General features: G+C 37.6%; 1 protein-coding gene across 1 annotated transcript in view; it reads right to left on the reverse strand.

Annotated features, from left to right (window-relative positions):
* Positions 1-6,529: 6,529 nt before the first annotated feature.
* The window catches only part of fign (fidgetin), a 28,190-nt gene continuing 14,672 nt past the window's right edge, over positions 6,530-20,047 (reverse strand). The window contains exon 2 of the mRNA XM_071523068.1: positions 6,530-8,766. Coding sequence (XP_071379169.1) covers positions 6,530-8,758 — 2,229 coding nt within the window. The 5' untranslated portion in view covers positions 8,759-8,766. The remainder of the gene's footprint in view (positions 8,767-20,047) is intronic.

Raw genomic sequence — 20,047 nt, forward strand, 5'->3', positions numbered from 1 at the left:
AATAAACACCATGGCGGTGTGAAATGGTGCATGCTTTTTATCTGGTATTTGATTCTATGACGTCTTATAACTTTTTTTCACATCTGGCATTGAACTAACATGATTTTGACAAATTACTTAGGCTTTCATGATATCAGGCAATGTGCCTCAGCATAACATTCAGCATTGAACAAGAATGTTTTGCTAGCAATGATGAACCATTCCCCCCTCCAAAATGTCGCTCCAACTGCAATGTTTAAAACGTGCTAGTGTTTGATTATGTGTTCTCACCTCAATATGCTTATCAGAGGTAATGAGGACACATTAAACAGGAATAATTGATAATAGGAAACTAATCTTGTCAGAACCCCCAGTTTTGTGAGTTAAATCTATTACACATACAACATGTTTATTCCCACTGCAACAAAACCTATAGGAACACATTTCCACCTACATATTTTTTTTCATTTAGAAGTATGATTGTTTCCCTTGTCCTCCAATGATCAACATAAATGACATAAGACAAGTACAAACATTTATTAGATGTTTAGCGTCTCTGCATCTGTGAAAAACCATTGTTACTGTATCTGGCTCATGTTTATACTCATGAGATGAGAAATACAGTAGATTTTATGTTACAATGCACCCACTCCAGTTCACGCTGATATTGATGTGCTCACAGGATAAAAAAGAGAATCACCAACACTGGCACAATATGCAGTGACTTTTCTCCTTTATGTTAATTGTACGGCATCTTCCTACGCACATACCACCTACTACTTAATGATACCATGAAAAAGGAATTTTATGCATAGCTGTTCATTTTACATAAAAAGCCAGTGTGGATTTCTAAGATGAGAGGTGGGGAAGTGATTGCCTAATCCTTTAGCATTAGTATGAGACAAATGCTTCATAGCATTATAAATGAGTGCAATAAAAAAAAAAATCAGCCTCTGTAAACTTATGTTTGGATAAAAAGTATATAATCAGAACTGTTTTCAAATAAGACCATGTGCATTAAAAACCAATTAATAAACACATGCTGGGCGAAGTTGTAATACATTGTAATAGATAGTAATAGATAATACATTGTCTTTCATAAGAAATAGCTTGTAGTCTGAAACAGCACTTGAGTTGAAATCAATCACACTAATGCAAATTTAATCAAGTGATGATACAAAATGCATCCGGGTTTCAGAAAAAACATCTTTATTCAGTATTTCAATGACCTTTGTTATGTACCTTGAAATAGATGAAAATACATTTACATTGACTGTACTGTAAGTATGGCAATACATACACACATATAAACATGTATGTGGTGCATTTTAGTATGTATATTGTATATCGTTAGCAAATGTACATTACGTACAGCTATGTGCAAGTTTATTCTCTGTACATGTGTATGAAAAGTAAAAATTCAAATTTTTCATATCTTAATGTTAACCCCTCATACTTACATGTAGAATTGCAAGTGCACACACATACACATTAACATGCGCACTACAACAATTCACAAAGGATTAAAGCAATTTGTTACAGTTTAAGAAATGAATTTGCATTGCAGACCTTGTAGAAGACCTACACAGTCCACAATAAATTTACAGAAATGTGGCATTGTAAATATACTGTAAGTAAAAGTCAGTAGGTGCAGATTATCTTCACCTTTGCAGGTGTCTTATCTTTTCTGCGACTTGTACTGGACAGTGTAAAGACAGTCTTTTTGAGGTAGACTGCTCAGATTCAAGGGTAAGCTTTTTTTTTTTCTTTTTTTTTTTCAACTTTTGTTCTTTTCAGATTTTTTTCCACAAATGCATGACATTCAAAATGACAGGACATAAGTACTACATGTACAATATGTAGCAATGAGGTAGAAATGGTTATAAAGAATGTTTGAATATAAAACTGATACTTTAAAACTACATAAGGATGGAATCAAAATCTTAAGCAGTTCTCTTCAAATGTAGTAATGGAGATACTGACAAATTTTGGAAAAAAAAAAACAATTCAAGTGACTTAGTTGGCAGCAATGAGAGACTCCATGTGCTTATCAAAGGTTCTGCTCAAGTGTTGTTTTTCACTGTAGGCCCATTCATCACATCGTCCTCTTAATAATGAATGACTAATTTCAATAACATCTACAGTACGTGAAGTATATACACTCTATTTGAATATATGTGTAGTTGTTTTCCTCATACCATATCTTGCTATATGCCTTTTTATGTCTAGTTGTGGTGAACAATTAAGAAAAACGTACAAATGGAACCTCTTATCATATGTCTAGCAATACTGTCCTGTGTTACACTGTGCTCTATTGCACAGTGTAACACAGGAAAACTGATTACCAAAAAAGAGCAAATATGTGACAACATCTGTTGGTTTCAAACCTGATCTCAAGCCACTGAGTGATTACAAGTACTATTTAAGTTGAGTGGAACATTTCCCCTTTTAACATGCATATCTCCATGAGTTCATGAACAGTCAACCTCTTACCTAAAATGCCCTCAAATCTGTAGTCACTAATGGTGTTTATGGCTTCTTCACCGCCTTCTTGTTAATAATATTGCAAACAGGCAAAATTACTTTTTATAAATTTTGCAATCATTGACACAGAAAAAAATATTCCACTCTACCAATTCACAGGACCTGATGTGCTGTTTTGTGCTAATATTTGTAATATCAGGTTTTCAAAATGAACATTGGTTTCCCAGGCAACTAATACTGGTGGTTGACTGTTCATAAACTCACATGGGGGTACAACTAAAAACTAAAAATGGTCTACCAAAGTGAAATATCACTTCAAGATATTTGACATAATACAATAACTTAATACTAGCCATGTGAGAGTATTGTGAAATGGCCAATTCCAAATGTCCACTGCTTCAACTGTGGCATGAAGGACACAGAGATTTACAACTTCTTCAAATACATCTTCATCATAATCAAATCAAAGCTGTTGTTTTACTTTGGCTTCAAGGGAGATTTAAACAAAATTGTGTTATGACACAATCACTTCAAAGTGCATTACTTAACAACACTTTATGTAAAGGGGAGTTCCGCTGTATTTAGATTTTTCTGCTCACTTCCTACATTTCTTGTCAATTTTACACCAGTCAAAACAACAGTTTAAAAAATTTGTTTTACTTTAACATTGAAACCTGGCCTAATTCCCTGGGCACTCCCATGTGAATTTATTTTTGGCCCTGGACCCCCTGGATTTGCTGTATGTATAAGTCTAGCTGTTAGGCTTCACACAAATACAAAATAAAAAAAAGAATCATGCGATTTCGAAGTTCATTCAGACTACTGCTTACTTGGAAATTGCATCTAACTAGTGAAATTATAACATGACTAACACATTGATGCCATCTTTAAACTTATGTTGTAAAGATGGGACTTCCTTCCTAACTTTGGGGTAATACACACTTGATGAAGGTTATTTTGAGAAAAAAAAAAAGAAAATGCAAATTGCAGACTAACCAAAAGTTAGTCTGCAATTTCCACTCAATAGTGAACAGTATCCTGATGTTAAAATCAAAGGGCCACACATCTTGGACTAAAAGTACTTTTCAAATTGAAAGTGATATGGTAAATTTACTAGAATAGGCTTAAATCAGAGTCAGGTACTTTCATATAAAGCTAGTTCAATAATGTTTCAAAACGCAGATACACACATAAATGGACATTCATTTTCTAAACTGTTTTCTGTTGGATCACATGTATGTCCACACATAATGTGGCAAGTGTCATGGAGGTCAACATAACTTTTGTTATAGTGCATGTTTTGAATTTAACGGGTGCATAAAATATGCCTGCAGTTTGACAAAAAAGTCTGCAGTGATTGCTCCTTAATCCTGCATTGTGGATTAACCAACAAGCTAGGTAGTTTGTATCCATTCAATGAAAACACTGTCACTCCACCAATGACTGGAGTAGAGATCAATGAATACAAAATTGTGAAATTGTGAAAATGTGAAACTACATCAAGATATTGTTGTTAGCCTCAAAACTAGATATGAAGCTAGCTAGCTTTTTTTTTGTAGATTTGCAGCTTTTCTGCTATTCTTTAGATGCTCTGAATACATCCTGATATGGGTCTGGAGGAGTTTATGATGCCAAACCAGATGGCAGCGATCTATATGCACATTGTCTATTAAAAATAAGGAAAGAAAAAGAAACTATGCACATGTGCAATAGGCAACAAAAATGAAGAGATCTACTTTAAAAATCGAACAAACACAAGGTCCTTTAGTGCCCCTGCACTATTATACAAACACCTTCAGTGGTATCTACTTTAGTGGCATTTCTCAATGTGCGAGTGCTTTGCAAGAGTTTCCTTACTGCTCAGAAGAAATAATACATTCAATAACAACTTTACTTGCCCATTCAGTTGTCAGACCTGCTCTCTCCTTGCCTGGGCTATTGTCTGGAATAAGTACTGATTAATGGCAATAAGCACTGAAGTAGTGATTAATAGCACTGTAAAGGTTTTAACAAGATGATGAAAGCATAAATAATGGTTGCATTGTGTGTACAGACCTTGAGAGACTAGCCTTCACACCATGCTCTTAAAAAGTTATGCCACTCAATTCATGAATTATGTCATTCAGATGGCCCAAGACAGTCAAATCAGTTCTTCACTTTACAGTATATTACACTAGTGAAACCAATTTCAAACCAGAACATGTATCCTCCTCTCTATAAATCATTTCCATTTCCAGCTTTTTTATGTAACTGTACATCTATCTGACATCACAGATTCAGGAGGCAAGACAAAGTCCTCTCGCCTGGCTTAGGTTACGGCAACAGAACTCACTGGTGAATGTTAGCTAATACAGACCACAACTGTCCAAAGGCAAAGGAATAATGTATTCCAAATCTGAAACTCAGTGGTATTCCCCTTTAAGTACAGTATGTGGTGAGAGATAGGGTTCTTGGGTATTATCAAAAATGTAAAGCTAATAGATTTTGCACACAAACAGATATTGTTTGGTGTGTGCTCTCAATAGATGTCATCATCAAACAAGTAGAATAGGCTCTGATATTTTGCTGTCTTCATGAATTTGTCTTTCAGAGATAACTAACAAACTGAGGTAGAAAGGAACTTAGGCTATACATAATCCTTAGGTTTCATTAATGATAAAACAGCAGCAGGATGGAATGAAATAGCTTGGGGGAGCTGTCTTTCTCAACCCCAAGATGCTTGTCTACACCTTCAGAATTTCTCTCAGCACTGCATCACCACAAGCTGAGCAGTTCTGTCTGCACAAACTAAAGGAACTGGATGATTGTTTTTGATGAAAATGAAGGTTTTCCCTCTGATAGCCGACAACAAATAAACCACGTTACATACAGAAATGGCCTCAAGGGTATAATTCAAGATACCTAATGGTTCCATTCTTGTCAAAGACAAATCTCTAATCATAATAACATTTTTCATTTCAACAAATCCAAAAGTAAAAAAAACAAAACACTCTTTTTGTCTTCCACATAATCCAGAAGTACACTCATACATTCATTGTAATAGCCTTATCATTTCATTTTGAGCCTTTTGAGGTACAGTAGCCTTCCATGGTTTGATAATGCAAATTCAAATGCAAGCCAAATGCTCTTGTAGTGTGTAGTGCTTCGACACAAGCTTTTGAGGTACTATACATATCACAATCACTTTCCTGAGTTTTCAAAAAGAGAGAACATCAAAAGAAATAATGGTACAAATTTTACATTTGTGTGAAACACTGTGATTACTATCGTAACAATATTTTAACAGCAATTACATAGTAATTTATTGTTTAATTTGAAGTTATGTTGCAAAATATTATTGTTTTTTGTAATTTCATCTACAATGGAGAGGCTAGTATAGCAACCAAATTCACTTAAAGTTTGCCAGAAGACAAATCACAATTTTCTAGCAAAGAAAAATTTATGTCAATGTTATTGTAATTATATATGTTTTACACATACATGTGTAAGGTAATGTAGCATAACTGAAATGATGTCAATAAATTTAGAGTTTAGCTCAACAAAACCACACCTGTTCACAGAGAGCACAAAACAGACAGCTGTAGAACACTGTTCTTATCGTATAAGGAGAAAGCAAGTTTTTTGTCTCATTTTAAAGCTTTTTTTTATATTAGCACATGTCACCAATGTAGATTGTGAGGCAAAACAAATAATAACAATAAAATAAAAGAGCACCACCTCAGGCACTTGATAGCAACTAAATGTCAAGATCAGCAGAATGTTATATATATATACACAAACAGGGGGTCCATCCTCTACAAGTGATTTGAATTTCAGTAAGTACATGGACTCGGCCATATAAAGCATCAAATTAATATTTCCCAATGTGTGATGTCCAGACTGTCATCTGTTGTCTAAAGCCTTCTACTGAGAGGCCTTCCCTGAACAATCCCTTTGCTGTATGTAGGGTGTTCGTGTCACCACTGTCTGACATTATTTTTCTATCCCAATACCTGTTTACTGAGGGGCAAACACTTATTCGTATTCCATCACAGGGTTTGCACAAATGGTGTTAAATGTTTGTCTTTCATTGACTACAACCAAACATTTTATTCCATTCAGTATACATGTCAAGTTCTTTTTGTGATATGCTGGGCTGGAATTTGCAAAACACATTGTCAAAGTCTTGGTAGGAGACGGGTCTCATCTGACTGGGGTGGATGGTTGACAGGTCAGTACCCGGGATGCCATGGAGAGGACCCACCACAGCCTCTTGACACAGCTGGGCCACATCAAGTCCTGAAAAGCCCTCCGTCCTCTGGACCAGTAGTGACATCTCTTTGTCACTGAGACAGTAGTTGTGCTGTGAGAGCAGTTGGCTGATTATCTGGTGTCGTGCTGTCCCATCAGGTAAGGGGATGAGGAGGCGCTTGGTGAAGTACCTCCTTAGGGACTCTGGGATCTCTTCAGGCTTATTGGTGGAGCAGACCACTAGGACATGGTCCTCAGCAGAGGTCAAAACACTGTCGAGCTGCATGAGGAGCTCACTCTTGAGGCGGTTCACTGGGCTCTCCTCGCTGAGCTGGGCTGACAGCAGCAAGTCCACCTCACTGATGAACACCACCGCCGGCTGGCGACACCGGGCCACCAGGAAAGAAGCCTGGATGATCTTGTCCCCTTCTCCCAGCCACTTGGTCACCAGAGCTGAGCTGTTGAGCCGCAAGAAGGCCGCCCCCAGTTGGCTGGCCATGCAGCGGCCCAGCAGAGTTCGACCCGTTCCCTGAGGTCCAAATAAAAGGAGGCTCCGAGGTAATGTGGCAAGTCCGCTAAACATATCTGGCCTTAAAATGGGCCACAGTATCTCCTCTTTAATGGCTGCTTTGGCCATATCCAGACCTGCAATGTCACTCCAGTCCACTGGAGGGCCCTGCTGAAGGATTTCTGTGGTGACCATCTCCACCAGGTTGGCATCGCTGTTCTTCAGTTGTTCCTCTGCAGCGTGGATGGACGAGGCAGCCGTGCCAATGTCAGGCCCTGTTATGGAGTGGGATAGGTGCTGTCTGTGCTCTTCACTTTGTTCGCTCATGATGGGGGATCCAAACTTACCGTAGGACTCACCCGTTCTAAGATCACCTACAGAGCTTTTGGTTGATCCATAGGATGGAGGAGTTAGCGCTCTGCCAGAGTGAATGTTAAATTTTCTTTGCTGATCAGAAGATATTGGTTGCTTTGTTGGCTTAAATGCTAAAGATGATGCATCAGCACTTCTGTCAAAGCCATTCCCCCTGTTTGAGTCTGAGACACTGCTGTCTGGTATTCTGTACATTGGGCTCTGTGAAGAGCGCTGTTGGTTGTAGTTGAAATTACCATAACTAGAGTCCATATCTCCATGCCCAGTCATGTAGAAAGCTTTTCTTTTTAATGAGTTGGCCGTGCTGCCATTCAAAGGTGTTGGTGCAATTGGTGTATGATTATGAGACTGGTAGGTATAGCCAGGCAGTGTGGAGGGAGGGAGGGGTGTAGGAGCTGCAATACCAGACGGCAGATAAGCAGAGGGAGGGGGGGCTCCCCCAGGGCTATAGCCAGGGGCAACAGTAGTCTGAGGAGGATACCCTGTTGGAGGATAATTGTAGTTGGAAAGGTTTGGAGACCCAGCATTGTAGCTGGGCACTAAGGTAGGGGGAGGTGGTGGGGGTGGTGGCTGTAAGAGCCCAGCGCTGTGCAGAGGAGAAGGGTGTGGAGAGGGGAGGGCTGGGGTGGTCTGCCCACTGTAACTAGAATGCAGGTAGGAGCCGTTGTAGCTGGCAGTATATTCCTGAGAGGGGAGACCCGAGTGGAGACTAGTAGCCGTGTGGCTCCCACAGTTGCTGCTGGAATAGCTAGGCTCAGACAGGCTGCTGGCCACCCCCGGGGAACTGCCTATGCTAGCTGACACATCTGTAGGGGGGAGGGCAGCTGTCATTCCAGCTTTGCTCACAGATATAACATCTGGAGCACAGTTCATTGGGTAAATCCCCTCCTGCCAGGACTCATTCTCTGACTTTCGCCCATTCATGAGTCCAGCGGTGCTATCAGAGTACGAACACAGCAGGGCTCTTTCATTTGGGCCCTCGAGGATCCCAGAGTACTTCTCTGCATATTTCTTAAGCAGATTGGAGGCAGTCAGTGCAGAGATGTCATCATTTGCCCAAGCATACTGGTACGTGCGCTGTAAGTGCCCTCGGTAGGCCTCTACTTTGTGTGCTGGCGAGCGGGTGGTGGATGAGATGTCAAAGTGCTGTTCGGCCCATTGTGTGTGCTCTGGGGTCCACTGCATCTTTAGGCCTAGACATTCCACAAAAGAGAGAAATGTGTCAAAGTAAGCATCAAATCACTGGCTAATTGTTTGCCAATCATATTTTCAGCAAAGGTCTAACATAATGTATGACTTATTATTATTTTCCCTAACTAAATTGGGTGGAGGAAAAAAAATAAGGGAAATTACAAAGAAGAAAAAACAAACAGCAACTCTGAAATAATGAGGTAAAAATTCTCACTTGTTTTCAAAACTACATCCTCCAGAAAATGTTTCAAATGCACCTAGCATGACATCCAAATACCTCCTGTATGACAGACACCACTAACAGAACACACATCATGGTCAGTATGAGGATGTGGGACCCAAAACCTGGTTAGCACAGTATAATCCACCCTACACAGAGCAGAATGACACAGACATCGCGGGTCAGTCTATAATCCAACTCTCATCTGAGGCATTCTGAGACAGTTTCAAATCTGCTTGGAGGAGTGCAGCAAAGCAATCTCCTTGGCAGCGCTCTGTTGCTTTCATCACACAAACCCCTCAGCCCAGCATGAATTACAACCACACCGTGTCTGCCTACTGCTTCCTAGTCCACAGACTGAGGGAGGAAAAAACATGCTTCACTTGTGTTTTTTTCCCCCAGCCTCTCCTAGCCTCTGTATATGCCCTAAAGGGTTCAAACGACATTACGAGCAAGTTAAATCCTCAACTCAATCTGCAAATAAAAGTTTTTACATATGCTGTCATCCTTTACCCTGCATGGGATTATCAGAGAAAAGTATACCCCCAAAGAATATAGACTATTAGAGAGATTATAGCGTAAAACAATCACAGATAGTGTGAGAGCCTCACACGTCTTACATCAACACTAATCTGACCGACAGCCACAGGGAGATATGACAGTAGAAGCATATAGAAAAAATATGTCCCCTGCCTGTTATAATGGTCTGTGCCTTCGCTGACCAGACATTGCAGCGTTACACCTAATACTCCAGTAGCTTAAGTCCCAATCGCAGGATTTAGGCAATAAACAGCTACTGTCCAGAGGCAGATTACAAATGCAGTGTTTGTCTGGAAAGAGTAAGGCATGTGGATTCCCTCCTGACTCCCTCCCAGCCGCTTGCCTACCCGCCACACCAGACACCAGGAGCTAATTAGCAGGATGATGCTGCGCTAATTGTGTTAATTTACAAGGTTTTAGTCAAAGAGATCCATGCTATGGCTCACACGGCTGTCAGCCATCCAAGCTAATGATTAAGAAAAAAGCCCAAGGCAAAAAGCCCTGGCAGGCTGAAATATGGTAGCCATACTGTGCTGTAACAGCAAGCCTGTTCACCATAAAGAAAATAACAGAAAATAGGAAAACAAATGGCAGCATCATGGAAGAATGATTAAAAACAACAAAAAAATAAATTTATTGTAGATGGATCAAACCCTTATTTGCTTAAAATGGGTACATACTGAGAAAAATGTACAGCTTGACACCCCTGAGAATACCAAAAGTAAGTCTCACTGACTACTTATTTAGACCTCTGTGCATCTACATTCACTGTAGTATTAGTCATCCACTATGTTCTAGGTCAGCTGTTTTGTTATGTGTGTAGGTGGCTGCACTGCAAAAGTAAGACATTTTAAGTGGTAAATTATTTCTCCAACACAGCCTGAACAGACATACCTGATGTTTTAACCTCTTGTTATAGCAACATTAATATACCCTTTTACTAACTGTCCAATATAACTTTTTACTGTAGTCTTGCCTATAAAAATGTTCCTTTTAAAACATACAAAACACTATTTGGGCAATAGTAACCTGCATTATGGTGTCTGCCAAAAAATGAAAATCCAGACATACTGTTCGCTCCAGAAATGCAGCATTTATTGACATCTCAGTGCTAGACTATTATCAGAATAACACCTTCTGTAAAATCATGTAATGGGGTTCATTAGCACACTGGGCACTTTTTGTCAATAACAAAATTGCATAGAGATTATGGAGTGAGATTCTTCTATTACTGTTAATCTTTTATGAACACTTTGGACAATCAAATAAGTGCTCCTTGCAAAGTGTACTTGAGATCTCTGAGCATCAGATGTTTTATGAAATGGAAACCATCCAAGACAAGAGGATTATCTAAATACAGCACACTGCTAAAAAAAAAAAAAAAAAGACAATCAGAAAGATCTATCACTCTCTATGTAGAAGGTAACAAAAAACAAATAGATTTATTTATTGGTGTATGAGGGGCAAAGTATTTTTGATTCTACCAGCAAAAAAAAAAAAAACCTGAAAAAAATTAACCTTCCTATACAGGCACAGATAAAGGAAATACCACATACTTCCATCATGCTAGGATTTTTCTACAATGTTATATGAAGACAAAAAAGCAATAACCCAATCCAACAGTGATTACATAGTTTGTGGATGAGTGTAGAATGATTCACTGTGTCAACCTGCTCTGTCTTTGTAAGATAAATCTAAAGCATGCAGTTTGAAAGAGAATCAGGGGAGACACTGGGTTATAGAGATGTTAAATACTTGGATTTAGACAAAGGTTATGGAATGAAAGATAAAGACATCCCAGGAGATGGTGTGCACACACATATACGCGCACACACATGCACATACACACACCCACACATAGACACAAATACACACACACATACACACCCGCTTGGTACATTAACATAATGATCTGGTACTTTTGTATTATGGTAAAACACTGTCCATTATTCAACCTGCATGGAAATTCAAATACAACATCCACAGGTTCCTTTGTCTTTCTTTGAAATGGTGTAATTATGGAGTGCTCCATTAGTGGAATGTTTTCAGATAGCCTGGGGGGTTCAAGCTCAAACTCCACTGATCAGCCACTCACAAATAAAGCTTTTGTGTGGTTTGTTAGACTGCTGTGTTGGTTAACTCACAGATCTGAATGATCCTCTCTGCTAAATTTAATATTAATATGAGAAAAACATTTTTTTAATCATTAATTTGTCCATTTTTTGTGTGATCTGATAGACTACCGTGTTGGTCAACTCACAGACCTGAATGATCCTCTGTGCTAAATTTGAGAAAACATATTTATCCTAAAAAAAAAAATCCACACTTCTAAAAAAAAAAAAATAGCCAATACCTGATGCTTTGTAATTCATTCAGAATTTTCTGTTCTATATTGTTTATTTCATACACAATCTGACACTCATTAGAGAAAAAAAAAGACCAGGCGGAGGCGAAATGCATTTGACAAGTGATGCTATGGTGTTTAATTTCTGCTTCAGTGATCATCGTCGATGAAACAGAGATGCTGACCTTTTTGGGAACTATTAATCTTGGTAGCCTAGGACGTTTTTAAGCAAACAGGACTGGGCCTCCACTCTGTCCATCCAATTTCCCAGTGCGTAAATTGGACCGCCGCTTGCACAATTCTCTATTCATTACTGTGCTGCTGAAAGGAAGCACAGAGGTGGCAGAGCGGTTTTCTTTTCCGTTTTGTGTGTGTATGTGAGTTTGTGTGTGTGAGAGCGAGAGAGAAAGAGAGGGAGGCAGAGAGAAAGAGAGAGAGAGAGAGCGAGCGAGAGAGCAAAATGCCTTCCAGGAGGATTCCCAAGCATAAAGAGCTGGACTTTCCTTCCTCTTTTAGGTTTGGGGGAGGGGAAGGCAGGAGGGTTGAGGGAGAGGGGGAGGGAAGTGGTAGCTGTCGTAATTGAAACGTGGCCTAATCAGACTCATTACCATTTTCACCAATTTGCACCACCAAAGATGCTTATTAGGTAACTGTGTTTAATAAGCCGCTCTTTAGAAAACTAACTGTAATGAGCTCTTTAAAGTCAGACTTGAGCGTGATTATGCACTGGAAATATTTTGCAGAGCTGAAGCAGACTGGTACATTTAGTCATGTACAATGTCATAATTAAGCTGCACAAACTCTGCACTTCACAGCACACAATAGCCCCAGCTGAGGCAGTAGACATGCTGAAAAATATTTATAATTACTGATCATTACAACCCTGGGATTTTCATCTGCGGATGTAAACATAATTATGAGAGCTTTTGCTTTTATTCTGCACACACAGGCCACTCTATTTGACAAGCGTGCAAATACTGCAGACAGACAGTAATTACATTTATAAATAAAAACAAACTCATATTCATATTCAAATTCAAATTCACTGGAGATATTCTAAGTAGGGGTGGGGCTAAACATTCTAATACAATGTGTAATGGTAATCGGCATGGCTACAGAACCTCATTCATTTCACATATCAAGTTAAGACTGTTTAAACTCAATTTAGAGCTCCATGTGGCAGTAATTCCAATCTTTACACGGCAGGGCGCCATTTAACCCCTCATTTAGTAAAGATATGCCTTCCTCAGTCACTGTCTTTTCCAGGGCTACTGCCCATACATTTCACAGCCTGACCACCCATAGCAGCAGATTTACCACACGTCTCCACAGAGTGAAAGTCCACCGATCCCAGTCGATCCCATACGAATCCAAACGTAAAAGGTGGAGGATGACTGTACAGCAAGCACTTATCTTTACTGTTCGCCTGTCAGTCAAGCAGTCAATTTCCTGTGACAAGACCTCTCTTTGTAATCACAATCATATTCACAATTGTATTCCCAGGCAAGACAGTGTGGTAGACAGTCTGCTGTGACAGAGCTATAATCATTTCAATCTGGTAAACATAGATTATTTGTTTAAAAGCAGCTCCCTCCTCCCACGATGCAGTGTTCTTCCTGCTTTCTTTGAAAACACTTTTACCTATAGCAGAATATTCCAGATGGAAAAGAGGGAAAAAGCCAAGAGTTTAGCGTTGGCATTTGCCCAGCCATGTGCTTGTGTATCTGCTTAACTATATCCACAAAACACCACTCTATAAAACTGAAAATATACTTATAATTCAAACAACTTGCACAGTGGCAGCCCACACAGACAATTGTTTCAGATCAAATTATGTGCAATGGAGAACATAAGGGACTATTTAGCACACTGCTGTCGGCAAGTAATGTTGCTATTCAGTTGAGTCAGTTGGCACGTTGCTATGTTCTTTTTAGATGCGAAGCACCTTATGGATCCAGAAAGCAACTCACTCACATCTTCATTGACTCATTCACTCACTCACGGTTAGCCGACCTGTCCCTAGTGGCCTTTAGGAGGCATGGCACACAGGATGCTGAGAATCACAGTTTGGTCTTCAATACTACTGAAATGTGTAGGGTGCTTTGCATGTATGACACTGTGTCCTTGTTCGTTGTTAGAATGAATTCAAGTTTTTTATTTTCTTGAATTAGCAATTCAAACCATTATGCATTAGGGTTGTGAATTGAATGCAATGTTGATACTTTGGGACATGATACAATATGATGCAATTTGACACGATTCCATACTTTACAGACCGTATTGACAGTATATTATATATAGTATACCTGTTTGTGAATGAAATTTACAGTAAATTGATACAAACTATACAGTGTGTCTTTTTAGTATTGTGATACATGATTATGCGCATTACTAATATGGATTTGGGAACAAACTGAGGCTAAATATTATTTTAATATTTAAATTCCTCTTTATTCCTCTTCAGTTGAAATGATATACAGTATTTACACACACTAGTAACCAGGCTCAGTTCTATCGGATTTACAAGTTGTGTCTAGTCAGGTGCGCATGTAAACTCATTGTGTTGCTACAGTATTTTAATATCAAACTTACAGACAATGTTCCTATTGTTGAGTTCATGTCACTCCATTTTGTTTTAGAATGTGTCCGAACATCTGCCTTGAGATTTTCTTAATGTTGCATTAGTACTGAACAGATGTAGTTTGGTCAAATGGGGCCTCAGTACTTCTGACCGCTCAAGTGACCAGTAGGAGCAGAGTTCTTTTTAAAAGGGGAAAAAAAACAACCTGCCCTTCTATAAGACAACTGGGGTTACAAGGACAATATTGATATCTGGATTTGCAGGATTGATTCTGAATCAGAAAAATGTAATTGCAATGTATTGGGGAATTTTTTTTTTTTGAACCTAGAAACAACATGCACTGTATAATGTTATGGCTAATTTGAAAAGAGATGAAGAAAAATAATGCACCAATATTGTGTGACATTAATAAAAAAAATAGCTTCAATTATGCTATAGCAAATTATACGTATGACAGGTGCAGTTTCTTTTTTCCAAGAGACAAAAACAGAAATCAAGAACTGTTTCACCTTCTCTGTGGGCATTCATCATTACAAATGAATGTGCTAATTACTGAGCTAATATCCAAGTTGCAATATACAATAAACTGGGCTAATTATAAATCACCAACCACAGTGTTCTCATGAGAAGTGGTCAGAATAGTATGGAGGATGCATCAAATTTCTAGGCTACATAAACAGTACCAAAATATATGTGTACATCATGAGCTCCGCAAAAACTATTTTCATACACTCATTTAATGAGAGATAGATATATATTTCCATTGGTCACCAATCACTGGAAAGATAATTTTCCAAAATGTAACAGACACACACACACACACAAATTATTTAAATTAACTGTGAAAATATTAATAATTAAATTAATATATCTATCTATTAATATAGCTATATAGCACTTTTATACAGAGGTCACAAACTGCTTGACAGACAGCAAGAGAAATGAGGCACAAAACACAAACAGTCATACAAAAAGAAGATTAAAAACATGAAAAACAATTACTTAAAAGCAAGTCTATAAAAGTGTCTTGAGAAGTGATTTATAAGAAGACACTGACTTGGCTATTAGTAGATGAAAATGACAGTTACTTGATCAAGAGGGTTTTTCAATTCGGGACAACAATGTCCTTGCTTGGACTGGGGTTAGGTGGTGTCCCAACATATAAAGAGGGGGATTTGAAAATGTTCAAGGCATCATATCAAATACTGTGATGTCTGTTTTCCATTTAAATACAATATTATGCCTGCTAATTATTAAGTCCTGTATATAACAGCGCCACTAGATGTTGCGGCTGAAGTGCTAATGACAGCGTTATCCCCTCAGGCAACTGTCAAATAACTTTGAATCAGCCACTCGGAGGGGAAGGAGAGGGAGATTAAAAAGACGGTTACTGCAGCTGTTTGGCAGTTCTTCGCCTTCAAGTTGGATGAAATCGGAAAGCCAGCTGATTTGGACCAAGTTGTATGCAAGCTTTGCACGACAAATGTTTAACAAAAGGATGCAAATACAACAATCAAATGCAGAGCGCTTTCCATTGATGTCCAGAGTCAACAGGTGCTGCCTCTGAATGCATGGGTATTCAGTACAGCTGGAAATGTATTTATCCAATTTCCACACAGCTAAAGCCATACAGAGTCTACCTGGAGGTATAGTAGCCTGTACCAGTTTTATATGGTTGCTTTTTGTTGGAGTAGTAAGCAACTCAGCCGGAGCCCTGGTATATCTGGGCATGTTTGGACTAATATCGTAACAGTGTCAATTCTGCTAACCTTGTTTCTGTGTGATGTCAGCCATCTTGTTTTGTCCAAGCTTATTTTATTGGCTGACATAATACTGTGATAAAAATGGATATCCTGGTAAAATATGGAGAAAATATTGTGATATGGAAATTTTTTTTTTTAATTTAATTTAATTTTATACGAGCCATCTGCCCCATAGTAATGAGCATGCACCACTGCCATGATGCTGCTATAGAGGCTTTATCAGGTCTTAAATATTTTTTGTCACTTTGCATGTGTATGGACTTTATTTAGCTCTCTTTAGGGTAATCTATTAGCTGGCATGTGTCCTAGCAAAACCAGGTGTAGGTGTGATATTTCAACTGTAAAATTTGGCCTTTCTAGTGTTTAAGTGCTTTATTTTTGTGTAATAGTCACCTAAATATATACTGTATTTTGTTTGGGTTAACAGGTAAGAGGGACAGTTCACATTTATACTATTAGTGACATATGGACAATATAATTTGGTTTAATCATAAATAAGGGTTTAAATGCGGATAAAAAAAACATATCACAGAATTTTCAGATATTAAAATGATATTATATGCATCACAATACTTTCCATTTTGGTTTTCTAAGGCTAGATTGTAAGTTATTGAAAAGTATCCAAATCCAAATGGTAACTGTACTATACTTCGGTATATAAAGTAAGTAAGAGAAAAAAAAAATTACGTTTAAAAATTGAGTTGAGCATTCTCACAGCACTCAGTTGTGGAACTGAGGTTTCAGATCTTTATTTTGTGGCACAGCGTTTATGAGCAATCTATTGAAACCTTCACCTTCAACTGTTTTGATAGAAATCATCATTTGTAGGTGAAATATTACAGCATCCGTCACCCCTTGCCAACATTTGCTATTCTTTTCATTTGAAGTGCTTCTCTCAAATGACACAGCTAGCAGCGTCTGATGCCTTCAAGTGCTCCTCATAAGCTCTTACTTCTGAAGTCGTAAATACAAACTGTTGTACACTCAAGTGCCTTTGGTTGGAAATAACAGTAAGAAAAGCAGTTTTATAATAACCTCTTTATAATAACCACTAATAATAAACAGTGAATTCATCGTTAATTATAAAAAATTGTTAATCATAAAGTCAGTCAATTGATAATCATAAAGTTGATTATCATAAAGTGGTTAACTAACAGAAAACTGCTGCTCATTTACTAATTAATAGTAAATGATATAGAGTATATTATTTAGTCATTAATTGATGACATGTTAACAAATCAGTTATGACAAACTGAATAGAGAGATAACGTCTGAAATATTCTGTGTGAAATGCTCTTTATTCCTCTGTTCCTATTTATTCTAATAATGATGTAGCCTACTTGATGTTATATGCTGAGGAGGTAACACATTTGCCATTAGCTTTATGTTTTCTTTACAAAACTACCAAAAATCAGTATAATAGTCAGCTAATATTGTAATAGCAAGTTAGCCAATGCTAGCCTCTTTGATTTATACAGTTATACACAGTTAGTAAGACACTTAACTTAGCAGTGAATGACGAACAAATTGTTAACTATCAAAGGCCATCAATTTAATTTTCCAACAGTTATGATACAACATAAAAGACTGACTTATTAACATGTCATTAATTAATGATTAAATCATGTACACTATACATTTATTATTAATACTATATTTACTGTTAATGAGTATATTTGAAATGAACTAATCATCAATTAGTTGTTACTTAAGTATTAAATAATAAGTAATACATATTAAGTAATGATTAATTCACCATTTATTAACAACGGTTACGTGTTAGCATGCTTTTCTTTTGGTGGCTGTTGTTTGATTTTAGGAATTAAACATGTATTTATTTATATATTTACATATATTCACTTTTACTTGTTTCCATGCTCTCCAACCTCTAAGCATTGCCTTTCGGCAACTGGGGTATCATAGAAAATCCTGACTTTCCCAGTTGAATTTACCACTTTGTTGGGTCAGTCATGTCCGCTCGACTTGTGCTGATATTTCCGACAGCACTTGAAAGCAGAATAGGTTGTTGTTTTGGCTGTTGTCAAAGATGCACTCAAGTTCGATGCTGAAACATAATTTTAAGCTTTCAGGTTGATAGGAAAGTTTTGCAGTGAATTGATCAATGTTTGGTAATAAAGGTTACAGCTATGGTGGTGAATGGAAATTATATCATGATGTCGTCAAACTCCCTGTGTAAGCAATTTGTGACCAAAGTTCAAAGATCATTAAGGAACATTATTATATCGCTGACCCTTTATCATAGCTGTTTTGGTTCATCAAAGATATTACATGTCTCACAAAATTCCTCTGGAAAATGCTACAGCATTTTGCTTAATTTGTGATATGTGATTTGATATTTTGGTTGCTTTCAGAGTATGTAAATTTAGTTTTTTCATTGTACAATGAGATATTATTCTCAATCTATTCAATATGCTTTAGCAAACTACTGAGAGAACAACATATCTATTATGATATTTTTTTTCATTTAATGACTGACAAATAGTGCATGTCAGAAATATTTTCCATTAGAAATTCTCCTGATCATTTTTGCAATTTTTTAAATGAGAACATTGCATGAACTTGTTCCACAAATTTCATCCTATTCAGTACAATTATCTCCTGTTACTCTGTAGCAATGTACAGCTCAGCACTGACAATAGCTGCAACCATATTGAATGCACATAGTGATAGCTAGTGTACTTGGCAAATGAGGTGACTCTGGCTCTCATTCTGATATTTAATTTCTTCACTCATTATGTTGCACTAGACTGTTTAATTGCCACTCTCACATACATTTCTTGAATGGCACATATGCTTCAGTTTTGAAGAACATAAATTAATCCTGTGTACACAATACCTCTCATTATTAATCTTATTAAACTTAACTTAATGATAATGTTAAAATAAACAAAAAAATCTAACAGTTTTGGAAAAAATCATAGCCAAATCAAACAGACCGACACAATATTTTACCAGCAGCAGAAGTAAGAGCTCATATCAGAATAAAACTCTAACAGTCTGCTGGCATAGACTCAAACCCACAGAGCAGTTGATGATTTGAATAATTCATCTGTAATGTAATGAGAAGATGTAAATGTTCACACTTGACTCAAATGTTCAAACTCAAGTCATTTTATAAATAGTTTAACTGTGCAAATACCTACTTTGGATTTGAAATAACTGTTAACCAACTGTCTTTAGAGAAATAGTATAGAATGCTCTAATGGTAACGGAGCAATATAAACAAGATAATTTACATTTGTATGTTATGTCTGATCTTCTTTAGTTTATTCTTTTGATTTTACAATGAGTTTTTGATACAGTTGCATCCCTAGCGGTGTTATAACTCATCTGGATATTTTCGTTGACCAGTTTCCATTCCTGGGATTCTCAAGAGAAACTTATCTGGGCTGACATCTGAACTGCACAGTATAATAATAATAACATATTGATCTGTCATTTGTAAACAAACTCACTGTAGCATACAGGCTGCAGATAGTCTGTGAGGCTACACAGCTCAATATGGCTGAATATGCAAACTGTGCAAGAGATGACTGTGAATTGTGAAAAGATGGAGAACTTTATATTGATTTGATTCTTCTCACTGGCTATAAGCCCATCTTAAAATGCTCAATTTTGTAAGGTAATGCATTCTTTGTACAGTTACACACCCTGAATACGCTCAAGTCCCATGGCGTTTTGGCTAAGCTGATGATAAACTCTGTTGGCTAGGTGGGGGGAACAAGTGTCTTGTATTTCTCATTTTCTCCTGTAATACAGTGAATCATGAGGTTGAGAGTTTTTCTGAGCTGTCATCGCTCTGTCTCAGTGATGC

Source organism: Centroberyx affinis, unplaced genomic scaffold (genome assembly GCF_046629955.1).
Source record: "Centroberyx affinis isolate AG114_WGS23_722 - 3 ecotype Tasmania unplaced genomic scaffold, CSIRO-AGI_Caff_v1 ptg001058l_1, whole genome shotgun sequence".
Classification (NCBI taxonomy): Eukaryota; Metazoa; Chordata; class Actinopteri; order Beryciformes; family Berycidae; genus Centroberyx; species Centroberyx affinis.